The 27,966-nt window shown below is 37.7% G+C and overlaps 2 protein-coding genes across 2 annotated transcripts in view; one reads left to right on the top strand and one right to left on the bottom strand.

The window, feature by feature from the left end:
- The window catches only part of LOC142344940 (sodium channel and clathrin linker 1-like), a 364,638-nt gene extending 347,566 nt beyond the window's left edge, over positions 1–17,072 (top strand). The window contains exons 13-17 of the mRNA XM_075397025.1: positions 166–358; positions 15,270–15,406; positions 15,671–15,809; positions 15,938–16,125; positions 16,867–17,072. Coding sequence (XP_075253140.1) covers positions 166–358; positions 15,270–15,406; positions 15,671–15,809; positions 15,938–16,125; positions 16,867–16,921 — 712 coding nt within the window. The 3' untranslated portion in view covers positions 16,922–17,072. The remainder of the gene's footprint in view (positions 1–165; positions 359–15,269; positions 15,407–15,670; positions 15,810–15,937; positions 16,126–16,866) is intronic.
- A 3,530-nt stretch (positions 17,073–20,602) lies between these two features.
- Positions 20,603–26,459, bottom strand: LOC142345148 (uncharacterized). The gene is made up of 4 exons (XM_075397237.1): positions 25,860–26,459; positions 25,494–25,803; positions 21,435–25,203; positions 20,603–21,338 (listed from the first exon to the last, which is right to left on the bottom strand). The coding sequence occupies exons 1-4, from the start codon at positions 26,457–26,459 to the stop codon at positions 20,603–20,605; spliced, it is 5,415 nt and encodes a 1,804-aa protein (XP_075253352.1).
- Positions 26,460–27,966: the final 1,507 nt, after the last annotated feature.

The following is a 27,966-nucleotide window of genomic DNA, read 5'->3' as shown; positions in this document are numbered from 1 at the left end:
AGATGGTGATCTTGATAAAAATAAATATGAATCCTAGTTTTCGTCGGACAGCTGAAATTCTATGCCTCATTTTTTCTCGTTATTGCTGGTGCAAACCAATTTGTGCTGCCTCTGATTGCGGGTGCTATGTTGTAACTTGGGGTAAAACTGTATTCTGCTTTTCAGCTCTGATGCTCAAATCTCAAATTTAGAAGGTCAGTTGAGAGATGCGAAACAGAGAAACAACAAATTAGCATCAGACATGCAGTTGAATAGTGAGAAATGTCTACAATTGCAGGAACAAGTGGAATATTCTAAGAAGCAAGCGATGGCATCTGAACAAGCTAAACAACTGGCTAATCGAAAAGCAGCCAAATCTGTTAGTTAATCTAACGAAATAATAGTTATTTGTTTCCAGAGTAGAACCAGCTAACAACAAGAGTTATTTACTTAAAAAATCGGACCGAAATTATGGAGCCATTGTCCTGTAAGAACACCATAAGGCGGTTTTGCCTCGTCCATTGGTGTATTTGTGCCTTTCGCCTGTTTAAATTATGAAATTACTAATTACTAAAGAAATTTTTTCGCTCTAATTTTAAAATAGAGTGAGAATACGGTGAGAAAATTCTCTTTCTCGCTAGTTCTTTTTTTGTTCTTATGCCTTGTCCTTTTAGATTGGATTTTTTCTAAATGGTTTTTCCAATCCATTCATAGTCCGTTCTAGGTCTAGTTTTTTTGTTTGAACTAAATTTCCATTTCTTGCTAGTGGTTTGTTGTTCTCATACGGCATTTTGACATCGATTTTCTGTTTTTTTTTATCTATTTTTTAGAGATGTTCTTGTCAATTAACTCATAGTCCATTCTATGTCTAGTTTTCTGTTTAGTTAATTAAAATTCTTTGAATTGTACGTCAGGACTTTTCCTGCTATGTTTTTTACAATTCAAAGAATTTGAATTGTATTGGGGCGCTGTCTTTTTTTTTAAGATCTGTTCACACATTTTCATGATTTTTGAAGTCAAATTGGAGTAGTGATTTTGGTCACGGAAACAAGAAGTGGAGCGAAAAAGTGGTTTTTGCGAATTAATTTTTTACTCTAATTTTAAAGTAGAGTGAGAAAACGGTGTTTGAACAAAAATTCGGTTTTTCAGTAGTGGATTTTTGTTCACATGCGGCAATTTCACTCTGATTTTTACTGTTTTTTCGATTTTTTGGATCGGATTTTTTTCTAAATGGTTTTTCTAATCCATTCACAGCTCGTTCTAGGCCTAGTTTTTTGTTTGAATTAAATTTTCATTTCTCGCTAGTGGTTTTTTGTTCACATGCGGCATTTTGACATTGATTTTTTGTTTTTTTTTTTTAATTTTTTGATCTGATTTTTTAAAAATGGTTTTCTCAATTCACTCATAGTCCATTCTAGGTCTAGTTTTTCTGTTTAGTCAATGAAAATTCTTTGAATTGTACGTCAGGACTTGTCCTGCTATGTTTTTTGTATTCTCTTCACCTTTTGAACACGTTTTTCGTCATACATAAGTCACGATTTTCACGTCTGACTTCTGACTTACCTCACTCACTGCTTCAACTGAATGGATTCTAAATTCTTTCACGCATTGAATTACGCAATATAGTGAATACGTTCAACCCAAAAGATCAAAATCAAAGTCATACGAAACGGGATAAATCGATAAAGCCTGGTCATTAAGTCATAGTGCATTAGGTTATCCAAGTTCATTAGAGCGATTGCTAGCTGATATTAACATTAAGCTTAATACCCTTCAGTTTAGAAGCTGAAGTAAATTTAGGTTTAGATTCTAACTGAAACTGCACCCTAAATTGGAGCAATTTTTGAAACTTAAGAAAAAGTTTAGTCAATTCCTATCTGTTCTTTTTAATAGCCGCCCTCATCTTCTCTGTGCGTCTAGCGCGTCAACGGCAGCTGTTTTTCGGCAATCTGGGGGCTATGTTCAAGAATTGTTCCGCTGAGTATTTTCTTGGAAAACGTTTATTTCTTTAATTATAACTTTCAGCAGTTCATAAATATGGTGTTTTATCTTGTAGTTTTTTTACAGAGACCCTTAGGTTAATTACAGAAGTAAATTTACGTTAGCATAAATCTAACTTGATTTTTTTCCCATGTTGATCTTTATCGCGTTTATTGCATCGCATATATCAGAACTCATACTGTAAAAAGTTGAAGTGTTTCTTTTCAGCAAAAATTAAATGTGGTCCTCGGCTTCCGTGTTTCTTATGCATTTTTTAACCCTATACAGTATGTTTCATTAATATCCAAGGTTAATTTTTTTGAGTCAATCCATTTTTCGTTTGTGTAGACCTAAATCTAATCGATTATCATCTGTTCTAATTAGATGTGTTAAAGCTATACCATCAGCGTAGTTATTGATATAGATTCAGCGAGGTTGTAAAGAGGCAGAGCAAAATGAATTTTAAAAAATAATCTAACAGATTCATCTTCTAAATGAATGAAAAATAATAATTATGGAATTTAAAAAAAAACCTAAAGAACTACGAATAATTGATAAGAATTTTTTTACAAAGCATGTTTTTTGATTGTTCCTGTGACCATCTATCGGAGATTTTCTAAATTAACAGCAACAGAAGAGTGAGTCTTAGGAATTAGAGCAGCTGCAATGCAAGTAAACCAGTCAGTTGTTTACGTAGAGTTTGTGGAGCGAAATGATTAATTTACAGTTAAACGAATTTTTTGTGCAGCGTCAATTTAATATCACTGCAGTTGATATATGGATGAAACGGAGTGGTAGCATCTATCAATTATCAGTCTTCGCATTTTGATCTGGGGACTGTTCTTTGTAGTCATAGGACACAAAACCATAGGACACATTATTGACCTCAGATTTAAGCGAATTAATTTGAGGATCATTTGCTGACATTTAAAAAAATCAAATCAGGAACACTTCAGTTCGACTAGACTACACCTCTCATGGTAATTTGAAGTTTCTAAATTGATACAGTTCGAGTAATTCATTTGACCAAGGACGTGCAAAAATTCACTCATTTAAGGTGACGAACAGGCTTTGGGTGGTTTTCTGCTAATGAAAACGGCATTAACATTCACAAAGCGGCTGCGTTGCTATCGTGGCAAAGCGGAAGACACAATTTTTTTCACGTGCAAAATTGGTAGGTTGATATGAATTCAACCACGGAAGAGTAAAATATCTGCAATTTTGAAAACAACAGAGCTCTACAACTAACAAAAAATTTACAAGTTCTGTTTTTGCTAAACGGCAATATTGACAGGCAACAAGCAAAGAAAAAAAGTTTCTAATTGAAGCAGAGGTACTTGAAAATGAGAAACCACCAGCTGATGGAGACATTGACTGCAAAGATTGTATATTTAAACTTTTTGTCTTTACATGGGTTGCCTCATCTTTTACGTGATCTATAGTTGTTGAAATATAGTTGCTCCCTTGTAACTTTCCTCGCGCTTCTGGTTGTACTGGTCAACTTTGATTCTCATTGAACTGCTACAGAGTACATCAGTTGACACCGCGAACTTTCTCATTTGGGGTTGGTCTGGTGCATAGTTATTTTCATTCCTTGTATGTGGATTAGTTTTTAAGTTTTTTTCTGGATTTGATTTTGGTCTAGTCTTCAAGTGTTGAATTAAATTGTACTCATTGACCGGCGAAAGCTGAAAAAGGTTTTCTACGCGCCAATTAGCGTTAGGCATCCTGCTTTTTTTGGATTCCACGGCTTTTATCTGCTTCAGGCAATTATCTTTTCTATCGAACAAAAAAGTGTGGAACAGAAATTCCATCAATTTTTTACACTCGAAACAATCCCAAGAAGTCTGATAGTTTTACCGATGAACTATCAGTTCCTGGAAAAAACTGAAAAGGGACGAAAATTTTAAGAGCCCAGGAAAAGTGAATCCTCCGACGTTTCTGGCTACTGTTGTTGTGAACGCTGCTGTGAACACTGTCGGATTGCAAGAGTCAATCGAAAGAGTCAATGACATGCATTAAAAGAGTCAATGACAGTCAATTACCGAATAAAAGTAACACACGAGGGCGTGCAAACAGAGAATTTAATTTGTCATGAAGTTAACATTTTTTTGGGGGGGGGGGAGCTGTGTGGAGCTGGGAAAAGTGCATGTAGTGAAACATATATTCTAGACTTTTGGTTGCTCATATTTGGTTGCGACTTCTTGTCAGATGTTTTTGGGAAAGAGTAACTCTCAGGTTTTTGGCGGTAGTTTTAATCATCAGCAAATGTCATGCTTTTCTCGAGTTCCCAAGGTCATTGGGAACATGCTCCAAGAAGGAGGGCAGGGGTTGGAGATCATCTTGATTGTCGTTTGATCCGATATCCTTGAAACTATATAATTGGAATGAAAATACTGTAAGGGCAATAACATCAAAGGGGTGGATGTAGCTCATGTTGCCTAAGACCGAAGCGAAAAATTTGAATTAAAAAACTACGGGGGAAAAACCCGTGCGAGGCCGGCGACAGGACGCACGAACGAGCCGTAAGCCGTTTTTACTTTGGCAACTCGTACTTCACCGTCTCGTCCAGGGGATGTTTCCACAATTCTTCCAAGGGGCCAGATTCCTCTCGGCGTCAAGTCCTTGAGTACCCACACAACATCTCCTAATTTCAGAGGAGGCTGGTTGTTTTCTGTCCATTTACGTCTCTTGAGTAATGTCGGCAGGTACTCCTTAATCAAACGCCGCCACACGTGGTTCATCAACTGCTGCTGTTGGTCTCCAAAGTTTCCGGGTGGCAAGGAACTGTAAGGGCGTTGTATGAGGAAATGGTTAGGAGTGAGTAGTTCTTCGTTTTCAGGCTGATCAGCAACGTTTGTCAAGGGTCTGGAATTCAGGATTGCTTCGACTTCTACCATTATTGTCTCAAAGATGTCGAAGGAGAGACGCTTAGATCCTAGAATGATCAAGAGTGTCCTTTTGGCGCTCTGAATCAATCGCTCCCACACGCCACCGAAATGAGGGCCGTATGGTGGGTTAAATTTCCATGTGGTTTTGACTGCAGCTAGGGCTTTATAAATCTTGTCTTTGTCTAAAGCCTTAACCGACTTCTTCAGCTCTTCGGAGGCGCCAACAAATGTTTTTCCGTTATCGCTGTACAATAAAATAGGTTGGCATCTTCGGCAGGTGAATCGTCGATATGCATTGAGGAAGGTGTCTGTATTTAAATCTGGACATGTTTCTAAATGGACTGCTCGCGCAACGAGGCATGTAAAAATAAGTCCATAATATTTCTCGATTTTGCCTTGTTTGTCCTCAATATAAAACGGGCCAAAAAAGTCCAGTCCTGTGTTGGCAAACGGAAATTTGGTTTCTTCTGTGGGGAAGCGGAAAGAAGGAAGTGGGGCCATTATTGGTTGTATATTTTGAGTGTCAAAACGGCGACACAGAAAACATCGGTATTTTATTGAAAGTAGTGTTTTTCGAAGTCCAATGACGTAGTAGCGTTGTTGTACGAATGCTTTGACCGGTTCTGTTGCTTGATGAGCACAAATTCTGTGCGCATGCTCAAGGTATAGTCTAGCAATCTTTTCCTTTGCGTCCAAGATTATTGGACATTTTTCGATCTCCAATTCTGTTGGAGCAAATAGGAGACGGCCACTAGATCGTAGAGTCCGTTTTGGTCAATTATTGGATTTAAGTTTCTCAATTTGCTCTTGGCGTCTAATTTTTGTGTTCTTTTTAATGCGTTGATTGTTGAGGAAAAAGCATTGTTTGGAGACAACTTCAGCAGAAAATTTTGAGATAAACAAACATCATCTTTTGTGTATTGGCTTTTGTCGGAACGATTCTTCTTAGCTCTGTAAATTAAATTGAAGACAGTTGCGAGGGTTAAAAGTAGCTTATTCCATGTTGAAAAGCGGTTTGGGTCTAGAACAGGTTTGATTGATGTTTTTGTATTTCTGGTTACGGCACCTACGGTTGAAATCTTTTTCAAATCTTTCCAAGAACTTTCAGTGTTTTGCAAAAATTGTGGTGGTGTAAGCCATTTCGGGGGAATTTCTGATGGCTCAAGGCCACGCGTTCCATGGTCGGCTGGATTAAAATTAGTTGGGACATGATTCCACTCATCAGTTTTAGTTGTTTTCTTAATTTCTTCGAGTCGATTTGAGACGAAAACGTTTTGTTTCTTAGTTGAACTGATCCAATCTAAGACAACACGACTATCAGTTCACAAGTAGACTTTTTCAAATTTTAATGTCATTTCGGTTTCTATCAATGTGCGGAGGCGTGTACCTAAAACGGCTGCTTCGAGTTCTAATTTTGGCACACTAATTTGTTTTATTGGTGCAACTTTGCATTTTCCAAGCAGAAAAGATGTTTGAAAGATTTTGTCCTGTTTTTGGGTGCGAATGTAAGCAACTGCTGACAATGCAACGGTTGAGGCGTCAACAAAGACATGGAGCTGGTGATTATTTTCCTGATTCGTTGAGGAGTTCAACCATCTGGGGATTTCGATATCAGGCATTGCAAAGTAACTATCAAGCACTTTTTGTAGGTTGGAATGAAGTTCTACGGGAAGTGGTTCATCCCACTTCTTACCTAGCTTCCAGACTTGTTGTAAAAGCATTTTGATTCCAATTGTGAGCGGGGACAAAATTCCTAGGGGATCAAAAATTGTTGATACTAAGCTGAACATTTTCCTTTGTGTATACTCACTTGCATTTCGGGGAAAATGTTCTAATATCTTCATTAGAAAACAGTCAGTTCTGGTATTCCATTTCTGACCGAGGACTCTATTGATCTCTTTCAGTTCATCTCGATCTTCTTGCTCAATGAACCTTAGGGCTTCATGTTTGTTTGACACAAATTTTGTCAAGCGAAAGCCACCTTTATGAAGGCTATCTTTAGTCTGGTTAATGGTGTCAATTGCTTCTTCTATAGACGGCAAAGAATGGATATAGTCGTCCATATAAAAATGGTTCTTTATTGCATTAACTGCTTTTGGAAATTCAATTGCATTATCTTCTGCGCAACGGTTCAGAACAAAAATTGCACAAAATGGGGAGCAGGTTGCTCCAAAAATTAATCTGGTGAACTGGTATTGGTTAACCATCTCTTCATTGGGCCAGAGAAAGCGTAATGCAGATTGGTCCTCATGCCTTATTGCTATCTGCATGAACATGCCTTCGATATCAGAGAGAATGGCAACTGGGTTTTCACGAAATCTCAGAAGAATTCCTACCAAGTTGTTCAGCAAATCTGGTCCTGTGATCAAATTGGAGTTCAAGGATTGTCCTCTAAACTTGGCCGCAGCATTTGCTACTCTGCGCACTTTTCCGGGCTTGTTTGGATTAACCACTGGGTGATGAGGCAAATACCAAATTTTCTCGGGTTCTGGCTGCTGCATTTCAACTGGCTTGACATAAAATTTTTGAAGATCTGTTGTGAGAGTTTGCTCATACAACTCTTTCAATTGGAGGTCATTACTGAGTCGCTTCTGAAGACTTTTCAGCTGGCTGAGAGCTGCAAAATAATTATTTTCAATTCTCAATGGTTTTTTCCAAGGCAGTCCAATTTCGTACCTCTCACCATTGTAGCTGATTGTTTTGTTCAATATATCAAGGGCTTCCTTGTCAACGGGATTTTTAGATTCAGGCTCGGGTTGACTTCCTTCGGCTTCAATTTTCCAGAATTGCTCAAGCAATTCATCAAGAGGTTGATCGTCGGAGCTTCTTCGTGATACGTGGTACACGTAGTGTTTCTGCTGGTGAGATCGTTGTTTGGGTTGCTTTTGCACTCTTTCATACTCTCCAGCTAGGGTCCATCCAAGCCTCATCTTTACGCCGAAAGGCTGATTTTTAGTTGCCGGGATGACTTCAACTGGATGTGTGAAAGCAAAAGTGTTTTTTCCCAAAAGGGCACCGATTTTACCTTCAGCTATTTCTGGGAAGTGAATGTGACGGAGTTCTTTGAATGCATCGCAAAGTTGGTTGAGTTCAAATGTATTAGCTGGTGCTACATTTAAACAAGGAGTGCTATAAGTGGTTGTAATTTGAAACTTTTGATCCAAATTTTCGTAGGATGCAACTGTCACTTGTTCAGAAATTTTTGAAAGTGGCATATCATGCTCTGTGTTAAGATACTGAAGCGTAGTTGCTTCTTGATCTTCGCATGGAAGAGCAAGGAACTCTGTGATTTTGTCAAGTATGAAAGTAAATTGGCTTCCTGGATCGATGAGAGCGTACGTATCGAAAGCTTTTTTGCCGTTTAGAAAAGATACTGGGATAAGGTGAAGTTGTTCGAACCATTCTTTTGGTGTAGACTGTAGATGATTCACGCTAAAACTTTGGTTGGCATTGTTCAAATTAGCGCGCTGAAATTGATTCTGATTTTTGTTTGCAAAAGACTGTCCGTAGCGGCTCTTTTGTGATTTGGATGAGGCGCTTGCGTTGTTGTTACTTCCTGGTTCACATTGCTGTTTGGCAAGCTGATTTGCTTGGTTGGTAACACTTGTACCTGTGGAATTGCTGGTGGCAAAAGCAGCTGGTGGACGCTTGATAATTTTAGCAGGGTCATGCAGTGTTGTGTGGTGGTATCCGCTGCATGTTTGGCAGCGTTTTGTTGATGGGCAGTTTTGCTTCTTGTGTTCATTGCTCAAACAGTTCGAGCAAAGATTGCTCTTGCTTACAATGTCAATTCGCTGGTTTGGGCTGCATTGTTGGTAATCGGGACAGGTCGCTAGTATATGATTTCCTCGACATTTTTCGCAAGAACGCTTTGGTTGATTTGAGTTGTTTAGGGGTGGAAATGGTGGAGCGCTAGGTGGTTTCACATTACCGCTACTGCTTTTTGCTGTTGACTGATTTAGGCTAGCCGGCTGTGCCGGAAAACCTAAATTTGGGGTACTTAAATTTCTTGAGTGATTAACGCTGTTGTTCAAATTTCCAGAGATACTAAAGTTGTTTCTACGAAGGTTATTTTGCTGGAAGTTTTCGCGGTTTATCTTATCGTACACATGTGCTTGAACTTCTCATCATTTCTGAAATTCAACTAAAGTAGCTGGTGTTTGGATTGATGTAACGGTGTGCTCTGTCCATTTGAGGAGGATGTTATGCGGGACTTTTTCTTTAGCTTTCTTCATAAGTGTTGAGCTCTGTAGGTCCGCTGTGTATCCCAGGTATTGGAAAGCTTGCACTAAACGTTTCAAGAACAAAGCAAAGGCCACAAAATTTTGCTTGTTATAGTCATTAGTTGATTTCCAGTTTTCCAATTGATTTATGAAGGCGTTCACCACTATTGTAGGATCACCAAAATATGACATTAGTTCGTTTAAAGCTGTGCTATAATAAGCAGGATCACAGGAATAAGCTTGGATTACATCTTTTGCTTTGCCAGTAACTGCATTTTGCAAATAGGTGATACGATGTGTGTCGGTGATACTGGTGTTGTTATGTACGAGGCAAAAAAAGTTATTTATCCATTCGTGGTACTTCAATGGGTTGCCATTAAAGTTTTGAATTGTAAGAGGTGGTAACTTTATTGAGTGTTTACTTGTTGAATTCTGGCAATATGGATCTGTGTTTGAGGTCCACGGTAAAGAATTGATTTCAAATGAAGGGTTTTTGAACATTTCATTTGATATTGGATTCAATACGCTGGAAAATTGATGTGAATGTGGTAAATGTGGCTGGGGATTTTGCTCTACTGAAGGCAGTGCTTGTGGGGGAAACGTTGAGATTGAAGGAGCAATTGGAACACTTTCAGTTATTGTTTTTGAACAGGCGGTTTGTTGAACACCGAATGGGTTGACAGGCTCAATGCCTACGGTATTGACTTGTGACTGTGGCTGGAATTGAGTGAAGTTTCCAGGTAAATTTTTATTCTCTGTGTTTTTCGATTCCTGTCTATTATGCAATGGTAAAGAAAACATGTTAGATGTTTGAGAATTGTTTGCGTTTTGGCAGAACTTTTCGGAGAACTGATTAAAGTTTGTCATTGTGTTACTCAGTTCAATTGGTTGTTTTGTCTGTTGCGGATCAAAATCTAGATTCTGTGCTTTTTCTTGACTGTAATATTTGACAGAACTGGGATTCATCAAACGGGGATTATGTGTTCCTTGGAATTGGGAACAACCCATGCTCTTTGGTTCAAACGTTTGCGTCTGAAACCGTTCCTCGGCGATATCTCGAGAAAATTCAGATAACATATTTTTTGACTGTAATTGATTATTAAGGTTTTCCTGAGGAAAACGGTTTTGAAAGTTATTTTGCGTGCTTACAAAACTGAGTGGCTGGATTGAATCATTGTCTGCTTTAAACTGCTGCTGGTTGACTGTAAAATTATCAACAGCAGACAACGTTGTATCACTGAGAGCAAAACGATCGGGAGTTTTTGTGACGGTCGTCTCAGGTTTCGCAAAATTTTTATCCGAGTGTTTTATTTCTGTTTTGGAATCAACTGTGTTATCGATGTTAATTGGTCTGAATAAACTTGTTGGACTCATTGCAATAGTAGGGGGATTCTCGTTGTTGCCATTTAAAAACTTTGACAACATTGGTTTGGTCCTGTGGCAATCAGACAAAAACAGGGATGGTTTCTCCGGTCTCGGTGGGAGAGGTGGTGTTTTGTTGGAGAATGATGAACGTTCTGGGTTGCTTGCTTCTGGAATCTCGTTCATTGATGGTGAGCATCTCCGTGAGGTTGGATATCTGGCAGTCGTATGAGTTGTTACACTGACATCATCCCGTATCCTAGTTGAAGATTGGCTGAGTAGTCCATCGTCATCTAAACTGTCAATTTCGTGTTCAAATTTCTCTAGCCGTGACAGAAGGTTTGAATATCGTTCCATGACAGATGAAGTACTGCTGGAGTTCGGACTTTCTTTTAACACGGCATCAAGTGTTGTTTTCAGCTCCTCAACATTTGATTTTGCTTTATTGATGAGCAGGGTGAGTGATCTGAAACTCTTTCGCTGATCAATAGCAGATTGTAAGAGGTCCAGCTTGCTTTTCAAACTCAGCTCTGCAATTTTGAATTTGTTTAAGGCGTACTGACAACTTTGACTGTTCTTCTTTGTCATCTTGCTCTTGTTGGTCTTTTTCGTACTAACAGGTAAAAAACGGCTTCGAAACCGGAGCGACGCAAATTTCAAAGTCGAAAAACAATAATTATGACACTGTGAGGCTAATCAGCCCCAGTTTTTGTTGTTAAAAATACGACGCAACTTTTCTGAAAAATAGAATCCTATTGTTTTTTTTGTGCTAAATCTAGCTTGTTTTATCAAAAAAAAAAAAGAAAAATAAACGTGTGCGCGCGCTTGTTTCGTTATTTCAATAAACACGACCAAATAATTGCTAAAACTTGGGGAAATTAAGCTTTCCTTATGAGTATAATAAGTGTATGGCTCTTGAATAGTTTTGTTGTTACAATCTTTTACAAGTACAAAACGTTTTTTTTGAAAAAGGAACAAAAAAATGCTTAGAGGCTGCTACTGCTTAGTACCTGTGTTGAAAATGTTTAAAAGTTTTTTTTGCGGTGCGAATAGGCAACGTGAGCTACAGACAAGCAGACAAGACAACTCGACTTGTACTGGGGCTCGTTTGAAATTCTTTCCTCTTAAATTGAACTGCTTGCTTTTTGTTTTCTTTTCAAAACTTTTGAAATCTTTACTTTGAGAATTTCTTCCGCCCTTGTGACTGCTGACACTAAGTTTTGAAGATCATCTACTATGGTAACTACTGACACCGAAAATACTCTCTCCTTCTATCTGGTGACTACTGAGACCAAAAAGAGGGGCAAAGGGACTTCTTTCGGCAACTTCTGAGACCGCGGACAAAAAAGGAAGAGACGTTTGAGTTATCCTCAAGGAAGTATTTGTGTGAGCAAATTTAAGTGGGGAAATATTTCGAGCTATTGATTTTCTTGCTTTTGATCTAATGAGAAAAATGTTCTTAATATTTCCTCTTTTTTGTTTTTTTTTTTTGAAGTTGTTTCAGTGCATACTACCCCATTAACTAAGCGCGCGGCTAGTAGTATGCACAAATTGAAAGCAAAAATGTGATTGTCTGGTTTTCTTAAGAATAAAGTTTTGCAAAAGTGACAAAATTTATTTATCAGCTTGCTTTGAAATAAACTGAGGGGGTGCGATCAACAGGTTTTCTGGGACTAATAAATGTTTTAACCAAAACTTTCGGAAAACGTTTTTAATTTTTTTTTGAGTGAAAGAAGCAATTTTGCCAATTTTATGTTGCCTCTTTTCTATAAGTAAAATCGAAATAATAATTTTGAAGCCTGTATTATAACAAACTGAGTGGGTTCAATGAAAAGGTTTTCTTAGATCTACTGATTGTATCTATCAAAACTTCAAGAAAAGTTTTTTTTTTGAGTTTTTTGAGTCTAAGAAGCAAATTTGCCAATTTTATGTTGCCTCTTTATTGAAATGCAAAATGGATAAACTAAGTTTGAAACTTGTATTATAGCAGACTGAGGGAGCCCAATCAATAGGTCTTCTTGGATCTACTAATTGTTTATATCATAACGTAAAGAAAACGTTTTTTGAATTTTTAAAGTCAAAGATGCAATTTTTGCCAAATTCTAGTTGCCTCTTTGTTAAAGTGCAAAACCCATAAACTAACTTTAAAACTGGTATAATAACAAACTGAGGGGGCCCAATCAATAGGTTTTCTTGAACCTACTTATTGTTTATATCATAACGTAAAGAAAACGTTTTTTGAATTTTTAAAGTCAAAGATGCAATTTTTGCCAAATTCTAGTTGCCTCTTTGTTAAAGTGCAAAACCCATAAACTAACTTTAAAACTGGTATAATAACAAACTGAGGGGGCCCAATCAATAGGTTTTCTTGAACCTACTAATTGTTTATATCATAACTTAAATAAAACATTTTTTGAATTTTTAAAGTCAAAGATGCAATTTTTGCCAAATTCTAGTTGCCTCTTTGTTAAAGCGCAAAACCCATAAACTAACTTTAAACTGGTATAATAACAAACTGAGGGGGCCCAATCAATAGGTTTTCTTGAACCTACTAATTGTTTATATCATAACGTAAAGAAAACGTTTTTTGAATTTTAAAGTCAAAAATGCAATTTTTGCCAAATTCTAGTTGCCTCTTTGTTAAAGTGCAAAACCCATAAACTAACTTTAAAACTGGTATAATAACAAACTGAGGGGGCCCAATCAATAGGTTTTCTTGGATCTACTAATAGTTTATATAACGTCAAGAAAACGTTTTTTGAATTTTTAAAGTCAAAGATGCAATTTTTGCCAAATTCTCGTTGTCTCTTTGCTAAAAAGCAAAGTCCATAAACTAACTTTAAAACTTGTATTATAGCGAACTGAGGGGGCCCAATCAATAGGTTTCCTTGGATCTACTAATAGTTTATATCATAACGTCAAGAAAACGTTTTTTGAATTTTTAAAGTCAAAGAAGCAATTTTTGCCAAATTCTCGTTGTCTCTTTGCTAAAAAGCAAAGTCCATAAACTAACTTTAAAACTTGTATTATAGCAAACTGAGGGGGCCCAATCAATAGGTTTTCTTGGATTTATTAAAAATTTTCCATTAAAATGTTGGGATAACGTTTTTTGATTTTTGACCCTCAAAAAAGCACTTTAGCGACTTTTTCGTTTTTTGTGCAAAAATTTTACATAAACAACTAGACTTTAAAAAAGTCAATTTAAGGTCCAACTGAGGTGTTCTATTCAACTACTAAATTTACTCTTATGTAGATTTTTTGCGACAAATTCAGAAAAATGTTTTTGAATTTTTCTGATCCAAAAAAGGCTATATCGTTTTTCGTACAATCTATGTGTTTCTTTTTGCTGCTAAATGCTGACATGTGGTTTCTCATGGCTATTTCTTTCATAAAGCATCGACAAAAGCTCGCTGGGGGACAATTTTCATGTTTTTGAGATTTTTGTCGCAAAAAAATTCAAGTTTTTTTTGATACGTCTAACCGGGGAAGGGACTTCTGAGGTGACGTCTGGAACCTCGGGCGATCATCTCTTGGTGACGTCTGCAACCAAAAAAAAAGTCAGGCCTTCTTGGTCGGGTGACATCTGGAACCCTTGAAGAAAATCTCCTCGTCTTTGGTGACGTCTGAGACCAAAAAAAAAATCGTCTTGGGGGGCTTTTTTGCTGCTGATTGTCTTCGTCGTGATCAGTATTGGTCTAAGAACCCATTGAATTCGGACACTTGGTACGGTTTCGGATGGAAAAGATCCACGGTTTCTTTGTCTCTTTGTCCTTGGGGGGGGGGGTGATGTCACCCTCTTTGTTTTAAAAATATTCCGTTTCAGAAGGCAGACTATGTTTCTTAATCACGGAGGTAGGTCTCCAAATTATGTAGTGAAACATATATTCTAGACTTTTGGTTGCTCATATTTGGTTGCGACTTCTTGTCAGATGTTTTTGGGAAAGAGTAACTCTCAGGTTTTTGGCGGTAGTTTTAATCATCAGCAAATGTCATGCTTTTCTCGAGTTCCCAAGGTCATTGGGAACAGTGCAAAGACTGGGACTGGAATTTCCAGAACTGCCCTTCACATCATGAGTGTCTCCAAAAGTTTGGGTGAAGAGCATACTTATTTCTGTTTAGCTTAAAGGCCCTTAAAGAACCTAATTCCTCTGGGATTTAAAACTTTATCCCGTTTGTGAGGACGAAAAAACAAGGGTTATACAAGAAATTGAAAACTTGCATAAAAAGAACTTAGGACTATAATTGCCAGAAATTTTGTTTGAGAGCAATGAATAAAATCGTCTGGTTATGGATCGTTGTGCTACACCCTTTTTAAGGGTCTTTACAACTGATCTCGGTCCTACAATTTCAATTTTCTGCAATCTGTTGCTCTTGTAATACTTAAACAATTGGTTTATTTGACCACGGAATCGCATTTGTATAGTTAATTCAATAGCAAATTATGGTCCACTTTATCAAAGGTTTTCTTAGGTCGATTGAAACAGCATGGTTTTTTGCAGGATAGCCAGATTATTTCTATAGTTTCCACCAGTATTTTGTTTCTATTTTGCCCAATTTTCGTCTGAATCTAAACTGACTATCATGAAACGGATTTTTTTGAGTTATAAGCCTGGCCATCCTGTCAAAACATTTTTCAAAAATTTTCAAAATTTCTGGTAGTAATGACATTGGTCTATACCTATTGGCATCAGAGGAATTTCTTTCTTTGAATAACGGAATCACAGTGGCCTTTTTGAATCTTTTTTTGAATCAGGAATGCTCTTAACAACATTTTGAAGTACGAAAACGCTATTATCAAAACAATCGAGCAATTGCTTGTGAATTTGTGACTTAGGTTGCAAGTGCAGAGCAGGACTTGGAGCTGAGAGTGACAGAGTACGAGGCCAGGATTGAGAGTATGGAAGAATGTCACCACCACGCAATCCAGGAGCTGCAACGGATGTTGATTCAACAACAACAGCTGGGGGCAAAGTTAGTGCATCATAGGATAACGGCTCTGTTTCTTTTTCAGTTCTCATTTAATTGATCAGATGAACAAACATACTAAGGGCCCTGGGCATTGATAATTGTTGGCATATGAAAATAATAGTCAGTGTTGGACGTACCGCGATTGTTATGATTTATGTGCGATTGTTATGATTGATGTACAACTTCAGCTGAGTTTTGAATTTGTTTTAAATTCAAAAATTACTAACTGACGTCACTACTGTGACTTAGTTTTGATATGTTTGACAGGTGGCGTGAACAATCGAACACTTTGCAACAGAAGTGTGAGAATGCGATGCTAGAGATGAAGGAAGACCTTACAGTGCATAAGAAGAGAGTGGATGAATTGAACGAGTTGTTGGCGGAGACTAAACGGAAGAAAGCTGAGGTAATAAAGCCTATCGCAATTGTATTGCACCGCCGGTATTTATTAATTACTCTCGAACAAAGTTTGAAGCATTTATTGTAAATATGTGTCTTCTGTACAAAATGTTTGCTGGACCGTTTTGTGTTTAGATGGAGAAGCAGTATTGTAAGATGCAGAGTGAAAAGAGTAGGACTCATGAACAGATGTTGGAGGCACAGAGACAACTCTCACTCTGTCAAGATCAGTTGGCACAAGTGGTCAAGAGGGAGAGACAACTCACAAATGACAATTTACGCATCTCTAACGAAATGGACCAGCTTAGAATTAACAACACGTTGTTAGCTATCTTTTCTTTACCTACCCTTCGCCAATCAATGCCCCCAAAACTGAATGAATTGAGTAAATATTAGAAATGATGATATACTCTGCTCATGAAGGAGGTTCAGGTTAAATCAAAAGATATTAGGAACTGTTTCCTCGTCGTCAAAATATTTGAAAATTAGTGGCTAGAATTACTGCATAGCATTAAGATTTGCGCTTTTCAAAAAGAACTAATATATGATATCATTCCTTTTGCTCTCAAACGAAGTGCTTTGTAATTATTTGGGTGTTGAGAGTCTTTTTAAAGTGCTCTCAAACAAAGTTTGTTTTAATCAATTTTTCGTCTGACCTATTTTGTCGGGCACTTTTGACATTTTGTCCTCAAAAACGAGAGAAACAGGTAAAGACCGGTGGTCATTATGTGGCTGAGGAGCTCTCTCACAGCCTTACTACTCTCATAAGTTCAATTCATCGAAGCTACTGAGAGGACAAAATCATTCTAAAGGACGGTTTTCGGCGGTATGGACCCCACACTCTCTCCAATCCCCGCACTCCCGTTGAACCCCCCCCCCTCACTCCAATGGAACCCCCCCCCCCCCTAATGCCCCCTCCGTTGTTACCCTCCCCTAAACAAGCTGACTACTACCAAAGCTAACCGGTCGCTTAAGAGCATTTCTCGACATAATTTGGTTGTGTTATATTCAAATAAAGTTTTTTCGTTATGTAGATGTATTCTCAAAGGATATATATTTTTTAGAAACAATGCCTATGTGTCCGACAAGCTGAAGGAGTCTGCATTAACTCTATCATAGATGGTGAAATCTTGTAAATAATTGTACAATACTGTATATTTATTAGTTTCCCAACTGTAAATGTAGTTTCTTTCTGTGTTGTAATATGCTATATATTTCTGTTTATATTTTTGCTACGATCAGAAGTTTAATTGAAAGTCTTTTAAGATCTCTTTAATTGAGTTCAGCAGATACATGAAATAAAACATGAAAAAAAGGCAAAAGGGAAGATAATTTTTAATTGAGAGACAACCTGTGACTACTTTCTGTTTTCCAATGAGTATCTCAAGTTGGAGAACGTTAGTGAGAACCAGGACTTAATAGAAAAAAAGAAGGCTCGTGCGAGACTGTGTAGCACAGAATTTTTCAAGCCAGCACAATTTTGGCAAAGACTGAGACTTCAACAATTGCGATGACTCGCAAACAAATTTCACAGCTTAAACAAACAGTATTTTCTAAAAACTTGCTGCTAGAACTTGCTGCTTGACCACTTTAGCATGCTAGAAGCAACAAATAACTGACATGATTTTGACGAATGGGCGTAAGAACTGAAACTGAGAAAACAAAAAAAGTTTCAAGCATATATGTTTTCGGTGTTTCATTCTGATACTCCAGACTCGCGAAATTTAAACCAATCAATTTTATTCATGATGCCTCTGAAAAAATTTCTGAACAAGCATTAACAATTGTTGCAACAAGCATCAGTAATTAGAGTTGAACATTAAGTCAAGTTTTCTTTTGTTTGAAGTGACGTCCAAGGTTTTAGTACAGTTGCAAAGGTGGAAGCTCTGCTGAGCTATATTGTGGTGTTAGTGTTTTCATCTGATGACGTGCTCCATTTTTTTTTACATCAAAGCTGAAAGTGTCACATTTTCTGAATGATTTTTTCCTCGCACTAACGGTGTTTGCGTGAATTACGTCATTTCTCTCTCTCGCTGCGGCGAAAGTTTTCGGGTTATTTGAGAGATTAGATTTTTATTACACTTGATTTGCCGAACTCAATAAAAATGACTTGGACTTTTAAACTTAACTTAAATTAAGTTGGCAAAGGCACGCATATATTTTTTAAAAAGGTCCCTAATAAAAACAGCTTCTGAGGAACGAATTTTAACAAGTTTTTTGATTAATTAATCTCTAAATGTTTTTCGATAGCTTTTGGAGCGGCGCCAGCAATTTTTCAAACTTATATCTGTATCACACGGCACCCAAATGTAGTTGGACGCCCTTCCGACAATCTGCTATCTGTTTTTAATTCTATTGTAGCTGGGTAGCTGTAGACTGATCATACCTAAATTTTGCTGCTGTTGGCTTTCCACAATCCACCAATTGGGTTGTATTGGAGCTGTCTATTTAAGATTCTTTTAAGTCAATTTTCCATGATTTCGATCTTCCGAAAAGGAACAAATAGGTAATACCAAAAGTTCACGTAATATCAAAGGGAGTACTGAAGTTGGTGGAAGGACCTAAATTCAAGTGAAACGGCCATTTTCAGGACTTTGGGTCTGAAATGCATTTTTTTCAAGTTTTGCGCAATTTGACTCGAAATAACGTTTGTCCAAGTTAATAAAGGCATTTTGCAGTACAAAGTTAATTTGTAAGTCCCTTTTTGAGCTATATGTCATAGCAATGCAATCTTAAACACGCAAATTGATAGTAATTTTTATTATTGTGTTTTTTTTTAAAAAAAACTTGTTTTCTTTTTTTTGAGTTTTGGGGACTTAGTCAGGAGATACAATTTTGAGCTTGAAAATCGGCTCTTGATTGATCTTTGGCGAGAAATAAGGGCGTTTAAAAACAAATTAAAGACTGTTTTGAATATCATTATTTTGGAAATTTTTCAACAAAGTTTATTGACATAATTTTTTCTATTGTCCGAGTTTTTCTATCTTCAGGGGCAAGTGAAACTCTTCTAGGTTTTCTTAATAGGCTACTGCCTTTTTGTTAGCGGGAATTGAACGGTCACTCAGATAATAATTTTCAGAAGTTTTGCAGCTCTTCGCTAAATTAGGTAGTTTACTTGTATTTATAATTTTTTTTGGTTTATTGAGTTTATCGATCCTTTAGACGCAGCGCACTTCGTTAGGTCCTGCAGAGTGGTTACTGGCAATAAAATCAGCAGACAAGAAAATTTTTTGACTATATGCGACATGATTTGAGTTTTTTGATTGCGAAATTTGACAACGTTCACAAAAGAATTGATTATTGTTTGATTGAGTTGCATCTGTCTCGAATTTTTCTAGGTTAAAGCGTATCATAGATAAAGTTTGATTTTTTGTATATAAGTTCAAAAGAACTTCATTAAGGCACATATTTTTGTTCAAGTTTTTGTCTAGTTGGCATTATTCAGTGTGTTTTGCGGGTCCAGTAAAGTAGTTTAGTTTTTCATTTATTTCCTTAGATTGTATTTCAGGAATTGTCTTTCTATGTTTTTTTTTGTTTCGCAATTTTCGTTTTTTATTCTTTCGCTTGATTTTTTAAGTCAAACATTTATTCAAACATAATTTGATTTCAATGATGTTTTCAATGACAAAATTTATCCAAAAATGTTGCTTTTCAATTAGAAATTTTATGATGGCTGCGATAAGTTTTTTAGCATCCAATGGTCGTCTGAGAATAATTTTTGCGACGTTATTCGGTTATTTTTTTTTAGTTGTTAGCCATCGAACTATTGGGACAGATTTGTTCGTTCGTTCTTTTAAAAACGTCAATATTTAAAGCTTTCTATTGAAAATGAGGATCTCTTCTGTTTCCCCCCCCCCTTCAGCTTATAAGGCTGAAATCGTTTACTCCCCTGACAAACGTGCTGTTTTTACATTGCAACTGTTATATAACTACATATAATTTGTAAGCAGGAGGCGTAAAAAATACTTGGTTGAGCGAAACCGAAAACAAATTTGCAAGCGGCTCAAGCTTTTGATAATATTTCAAACATAACAATGGTCATGGGAGCTTTCGCATTTTTGATAATGCCTAGCTTAAGTTTCAAATCGAAAATTAAGTAATCGGGGCGAGCCGAAAAACAAACGTAAAAATGGAAAATAAATCTTGGAGTGCATTTTGATTAATGAGAATCAGCGAATAGTCATAATTTAATAGCTCTGAAAAATTTAACATGGTGATTATTACTATTACCCATGAAGTTATTTCCCATGATTGAAAAAAGGGAAAATATGCCGTTCAGGGTAAAGTTGCAAAGTCGATGAACGAAATGAGCATCGAGACTAGCACCAATGGTTAGAGTATCAAGTGAAAAGTATGCCCAACCCCCCCTTTCAGAGTCCTAAACTCAAGTCCCTAGGAGCTAGAGCACTTCAAAAGTACAGCACTTTTTCAAGGTCATCCGACTATCGGAATCAAAAGTTGTGACCTTGAGATGACAACTATTGAAAAAAAAGCAACGCATAAGGGAATGAGAGTACATATGTGAAATATACACCAAAGACCTTGAAGCTCTTGCACCAAGGTTAAATATTATTTCTTCCAACATTTTAGTATGTTTTTACATTATTTCTATATTAAAAAATTCAACATTGATCGAACTTGACCCGATTCCGTCGCTCTAATAGATGAGAATTGCCGGTAGAGGGCCTAGCTATAGACTTATCATAAAACGATCTAATAATTTGATATGAAAAAGTTAAGGTATTAGTTTTGACCGCAACATCGCCGGCCCAGTTTTTGGTCACAAATCCAAAAATAACATCACTTGCGGTCACTATTTACAGTGATCAACTTCACAATAGGTCTTTTGTAGCTACCCGTTGCAGTTTTTACTAGCGCTGATCGGGCTATTTGGTCGTCACTCTTATGAACTTCTTGAATTCTTCCTAACGGGAAGTTGAATGGATGCACATTCTTATCGACTATCCAAACCAGGTCTCCAGTTTTTGGTTCGATAAGTTCCTCCTTGGCCCACTTCGTCCTCTGTTGTAGGCTTGGCAAATACTCAGACATCCAACGGTTCCGTACGGCAACTAGGATGCTATGTTGACCTCTGAACAGCTTTCTGTAACTTGCAGTAATTCCAGAAAACAACGCATTTGGCCAATTAATGCTAATTTGACCTATCAGAAAGTGGTTTGGTGTCAGTGGCTGTAAATCGGTGACATCTCCACTAACATCCGTAAGTGGTCGGTTGTTCATTAATTGCTCAACTAAACAGAGTACTGTGCGAAGTCTGTCTTCAGTTAAGCTCTGTTTGCCGAGAACATTGTACAAAGCTTTCTTGCAAGATTTCACAAGACGTTCCCATACACCTCCAAAGTGAGGAGCTGCAGGCGGGTTGAAGGTCCACTTGATGCTCTCCTCTGCCAGTCTACTTGCTATTTCGTCTTTCCTGAGCTCCTGGAAGGCTTCCTTGAACTCTCTAGCCGCTCCAACAAAATTTGTTCCATTGTCAGAGACTATTGACTGAGGTTGACCTCTTCTTGCAATGAACCTATGAACAGCACCAATGCAAGCTCCAGTGTCCAAGCTGTCAACCAGTTCCAGATGAACAGCTCTAACACTCAAGCAGGTAAAGAGACACACCTACTTCTTTATTGTACGTCTGAACATCTTTACTTCAAACGGTCCGAAATAATCGACACCGGTATTTGTGAATGGTCGGACATTATTCGTCACTCGGTCTGTCGGTAAATTACTCATCTGCGGACTTTTACCGCTAGTAAACAGTCGACATGTTACACAATTGTGTTTCACTGCTCTCAGCGCGCTTCTTAGTCCAAATATCCAAAATTTCTTCTGTACTTCGTTCCGAATATACTCCACCCCTTCCTGATGAAAAATTTTGTGCTGATAGCTCAGAAACAATTCGACTGCTCTATGTTTCCTAGGCAAAATAACAGGGTGTTTTGTCTCGAATGGAAAATTAGTTATCCTCAGTCGTCCTTTTGCTCTCAGGACACCGTTAGAATCAATGAATGGAGATAAGGAAACAATTTTGCTGTTTGAAGAAACTGTTTTCTTGGATTTCAAGTCATCAATTTCTTTAGAATAGAATTCCAGCTGAACTAATTTCCAAATCAGTTGTGCAGCTTCTTCTAGTAGTGAATACACTTCAGAGTTCTTTCTGGCAAGTGATAAAATCCAAGCAATTGTTCGCCTCAATCGGTTGTATTGGTTGAATCGTTTCCAATCGACTACACCAATTACTTCGTTTGCCACGTAAACTTGAACATTCATATCCTGCTGGGCTGGTAGCCGATTATCTTCGTTTAACAAGATCGGTTTTAGCAGCCAATCTGGACCCTTGATCCAATTACTGTTGGCTATGTCATCGAAGCTGAGACCTCTTGTTCCAAGGTCGGCTGGATTCTTAGCACCTTCCACGTGGTGCCATTCGTCCACAGTTGAAGTGTCGTGTATTTCTGCTGCTCTGTTTGCAACAAAAGTAGGCTGTTTCTCGTTGCTCGATCTTATCCACTGTATAACTGTTGTAGAATCAGACCACATAAAAACTTTAAGGAAATGAATTGAGTGTTCCTTCATGATTGTGTCTTTCAGTCGATTCCCGGTTAATGCTGCCATGAGCTCAAGTTTTGGAATTGTATGATGCTTTACAGGTGCAACTCTGGCTTTTCCTATGATAAAGGATACTTTACGCTCTGATTGATTGTTTTCTGTTACAAGATATGCTACCGCACAAAATGCGTCCTCTGAAGCATCACCGAAAACGTGCAACTCATTTGACTCAATCTGAGAACTGATCACTGAGGTTCTCGTCGATAAATGAGTCTCATTGTTGTCCTCTTGTCTGCCATATGCCTTCAGGATTATTCTTCCACGGATAACAAATGGAGCTAGAAATCCCAAAGGATCAAAAACGCTAGAGACAATTGATAGCACTTTTCGCTGGGTCCAATAGTTTTCAGGCTTAAACTGTAAACCTCTGCATACTTTCAGCGTGTCGGTTTTATTTTTCCATTCTAATCCAAGAATCGTCAGGGCCTTGTCATGTACTTCATCTTCATCAAAATTAGTAGCCCACTTAGTTAGTTTGAAACCACCTTTTGCTAAAAGAGCAATTAATTCTGCTTTGACGTCAGCAGCTTCTTCCCGACTCAGCAGCGAGACAAGTAGATCATCCATATAGAAATTATGGCATGCTATGTAACTAGCTCGATCTGAATTTTCAGAATTGTCCGTTGCACATCTTTGTAGCGCAAAGTTTGCACAAGTTTGAGACGATTTAGCGCCAAATATATGTCTATTGTACTGATACGTTACTAATTGATCATTTTCATCTGACCATAGAAACCGTAGAAACTTTCGATCTTCCGGTTTGACTTCAACTTGAAGGAACATTTCTTCAACGTAGGCACTCAAAGCATATCGGTTCTCTCGGAATCGTGCCAAGATTCCAATCAGACTGGCTAGCAAATCCGGACCTGCTAAAAGCATGTCGTTGAGACTTTTCCCGCGAAATTTGCTGGCTGCGTTACATACTCTTCTCACTTTGTCGGGTTTGTGAGGTTTCAAAACTGGGTGATGTGGTACAAACCAGACTTGTTGATTGATTGTTGCTGCCAAGTGGCTGCTAGAAAGAATTGAGATATATCCTTTACTAAGATCTGAGTTAATTGTTTCTGTATATTTCACTTTAAGTAATTCGTCTGTCTGTAATCGACGCTGCAACCCTCGAAGTTGTCCCAAGGCTGATGAAAAGTCGTTGGATAAAGCTGCTTGTTCACCGTTCCATAATAAACCAACTTCATATCGTTCGCCGTTGATCTTGATCGTTGAATTTAGAACCTCGGTGGCTAGTTTGTCTTCTTCTGTTCTCTTGTCGGCAACTTTAAGTGTTCCGTAGGACTCCATATCCCACCACTTTTTGAAAACTTCAGCTAGTTTCATGTCGTTATCGTTGGCTACATGACAGGCTGCGCTGAGTTTTAGCTGATTAATTGGAACTGGACCACTGACTGTCCATCCAAGTGGTAACTTAATAGCCCACGGTTTGTTCTCACCGCCATTTTTGTATTCGACGGGTCGAATCAGTTCATAAGCATTCTGGCCTAGAATGATCGCAACTTTCTTCAAATCGATCTGCTTGAAACCCACACACTTTAAGTAGGGATACTTTTCTTTCATCTCCTGGACATTGTAAACGCTTGTTCCAATTTCCAAGTTCTTTTGACTGTGAATTGTGAGTAGCTTCCCTTTGTCCTGCATACAGTTAGCCGGCCCAATTGTAGCCTGAACCGCTCTGCATGTTGTAATTTGTGTGCCGTGATTTCCAGTAACATTTAACGACACTGGTTCTCCACGTAATTCAAGCTTTTCTAACAAGTCTTTATCCACCCACGTCTGAGTGGACCCCGTGTCACAAACAACAAGAGTATCTTCGAATTGTCCTTCATCTCCGAAGATTCTGACACGTGCTATTTGCATTAAACCTCTTATTGACTCCACATTGCTGGTTAAATTAGTCACTTCTGTCTTGTTAATGGGTTTCAAGTTTTCCGACCTTTTCTTGTAGTGAAGCAACTTGTTGTGGGTTTTCTCACAGCCATCAACGCCACAATTTATTTTCCTTGGACAGTCTTTCGCTGCATGGTTATCAGCAAGACAACAAAAACGTAGCTTCTTTTCTTTAGCGACATTGTATCGTTCATCTATTTTAATGTTCTTGAACTTATCGCAGTTCCAGACCCTATGATTTGAACCATCGATAGGACATTTGTTTTCGGTTCGAGTTTTATCGTCATTTGAACTGAAGGCTGACTCGCTGGGCTTTGGAATTTTCTTGAAATCAGGTTTCTTACCGAACTTTGTCGTTTGTGTTTCGAATTTTGACGATGTAGGCGCACAATGAACCAATCGCTCATGTACTTGCGCTTCTTCTTGCAACCAATTATTAAACTCGACCAGGTTTGCTATTCGTCTTGCTTTGGTTGGGGCCTCTATAAAGGCAAACCATCGACGCTTTGTATCTAACGGCAACTTACTGACCGCAATATCAAGGTTACTAGAAGAAAACAAGTCGTTCGAGTACCCAAATTGCTGTAGAATGTTCACAAACGTTGATACCGTATCAGCAAACTCTATCAAGGATGATAAGTCGCTTAATCTAACCTGTGGGAAGTTCTGAATTTTCGCAAGTTGTGAAGAGACAATGTGATGAGGCAGGCCAAACTTTCTTTGCAGTGTGTTCCAAGCCTGATCGTACATTGTTACAGAGTAGCCCATTCCATTGACAGCTCGTTTTGCTTTTCCAACAAGCAATGTCTTCAAATGGCTCATTTTCTTGTCTCGACTAATACTGCTGCTGTGTATTGTAGACAGAAACACTCCACTCCATTCTGGCCAATCCAATGGATTACCATCAAATTCGCGCAGTTTTAATTTTGGCAAACTTCTGTTACTATTGATGGTTGGCGTTGAAAAGATATTATAACCGTTGTCCCTTGGAGACAAGAATGAATTTGAATAGGCGTATCTATCAGGTGAAAATCGTCTATCTCTGCTTCCCCGAGGTGTACTTTGAATTCTTGTTTGCTGCTCAAATGGATTTTCGATATCTTCTCCTGAACTGTACTGCTGTCGATACTTTGTTAAAGGACTCGAATAACTATCTGTCTTTAAAAAGAACTTGATGGACGCTCCACTTCTGGCAGTTGAACTTTGAGGTTTTCTGCGTACTCATCGTATTCCTCGTGAAGTTCTCTTGGGGAAAATTCGTCATCAATCTCTGTTTCACTTGATTGTTTAGATTTGTCAGAAGTCTCTCCAGAAGAACTTTCTAGTTCAGCTTCCATCCAGCGAAGTTGAAGTCTTTCCTCAACTTGTCTCATCCGTTCTTCGTGCTCTCTTTGCTTTCTTTCAAACTCCATTTGAAGCTTTTTGGACTCGATGTTGGCCTTCTTTTTGGCCTTCTCCTGTCTTTCTTCAACTTTCTGGAGCTTTAGCAATCTCTTCTCCTCCTCTCTTGCAAGCTTGTTCTCCAATGAGTAATTACCAGATTTAACCACTTGACTTGTGTTTTGAGTCGACTGTCGCTTTTCTCTTTCTGTGAGCCACTGCTCACAAGGTTTACGCCATTGTCCTGAGGAGTACTGTTCGTTAGAACTGTTGCATTTGGAGCATCTTCTGCCAATGTAGTGAAAGTGGAGACTGAAACTTCTCCAAACGAAACCATTCTGTTTTCTGATGGTGCTGCTTTTAGATCGAAAAGATTCAAAATGTAGCATTTGTGATCCGTTAGACGACTTCTGTAGTCAATACATTTCTCTGTTACCTCAGAGCAACCAGTCTCACCATGTTTGGCCTTTACTTTACTCAGCTGATTGAGTAACTTGTCTTCTTCTTCGAAGTATGCGTCAACTTCAGATCTAGCTCGAGCAAGACGATAGTTTCCTTTCAACAATCGTATCAACTCTTCTCTTTTTCTTCTGAGTTGGTCATACTTCCGCTTCAAATTAACCAAGTCCAAAGAGTGCTCTTGACAGCCACGTCTGAATGGAATGATGATTTTTTGTTGGGAAGATGCTTGTGGTTCTGATGAAGAAGGTATCGACTTCTTGGCAACCTTCTGAGATTTTGTCGACTTCTTGAACATTTTGATAAAAAATAACAACAAAAATTATCTTTTTAAATGTCCGGGGAGAATACGGACCATTAATGTTACGGCTGATATTAGTAGTGAAAAACTAAAAATATCTTTACGCACGTTCTGGTTCGTTTAAAGCTTTAAAAACTTTTCTTGACTGTAATTTCCTTAGGATTTTCTGCGAAACTTTAAGAAAATAACTTGAATTTCGTAACTCAAAAGTCATACAATTTGACTCCAATTACACTAATGCTCGCTCTGTTGGAAATATGTTCACCAGATGACATTTACGAGTGCTAATTAAACATTACATAACTGACATTTACAGTTAAAGGGAGTATTCTGTTCAGGAATTTAATCTGTTTACATAGCAAATTATTAAGTAAATATGAAATTAACCATATTAAGACAATGATTATGTAGAGAAGTTGAACGTTAAACATAGCAAAATGGCGTGATAATTGAAGGTTCATCAAAAACTAACATAAAACATTTCTGACACAACATTTGACATCAAAGCAGTCTTTAAAACAGGAAAACTTAGTGTTTTATTCAAATATTAACTAAATTTTGTTCATAACTGAAATGGAAAGTATGAATTCGCCCACATATCAGAAGCTGTCATAATTTTGGCATTGCTCGTGACATTTAGAAAGAGTATTGACACAACGCAACTAATTGATCATATAATTATATGGCGAAAACTAGATGGAATTTGAAAAAAGGGAAAATATGCCGTTCAGGGTAAAGTTGAAAAGTCGATGAACGAAATGAGCATCGAGACTAGCACCAATGGTTAGAGTATCAAGTGAAAAGTATGCCCAACCCCCCCTTTCACGGTCCTAAACTCAAGTCCCTAGGAGCTAGAGCACTTCAAAAGTACAGCACTTTTTCAAGGTCACCCGACTATCGGAATCAAAAGTTGTGACCTTGAGATGACAACTATTGAAAAAGAAAGCAACGCATAAGGGAAGGAGAGTACATATGTGAAATATACACCAAAGACCTTGAAGGTCTTGCACCAAGGTTAAATATTAGTTTTTCCAACATTTTAGTATGTTTTTACATTATTTCTATATTAAAAAATTCAACATTGATCGAACTTGGCCCAATTCCGTCGCTCTAATAGATGAGAATTGCCGGTAGAGGGCCTAGCTATAGACTTATCATAAAACGATCTAATAATTTGATATGAAAAATTTAAAGTATCAGTTTTGACCGCAACAGGTTTTACTAATTGGAAATATTATTTATATGCCAGGACTTAATTACCAGTTTTGTATTTTAGTATTAAAATTTCCACAAAGATATGCCACAAAATTTTGCTTCCGGTTTCTTAAAACCCATTTCTAAAGCTTAAATTTACGTGGAAGGAACTTGTTGCATCTCAAATCAAACACGATTCTCATCTTTGTTAATTAACAACAATTTTGAGAAGCAACGTTTCAGCAAACCCTGCAATAGCACTGTCAGTCAAAGAGAACTGAAATTTTTTCAGAAAGTTCTTTAGTTTGCA

This window comes from Convolutriloba macropyga, chromosome 8 (genome assembly GCF_964194025.1).
Source record: "Convolutriloba macropyga chromosome 8, txConMacr16.3, whole genome shotgun sequence".
In the NCBI taxonomy this organism is placed as follows: Eukaryota; Metazoa; Xenacoelomorpha; order Acoela; family Convolutidae; genus Convolutriloba; species Convolutriloba macropyga.
Note: the sequence above shows the minus strand (reverse complement) of the source record. Positions and strands in the feature narration are given on the sequence as shown.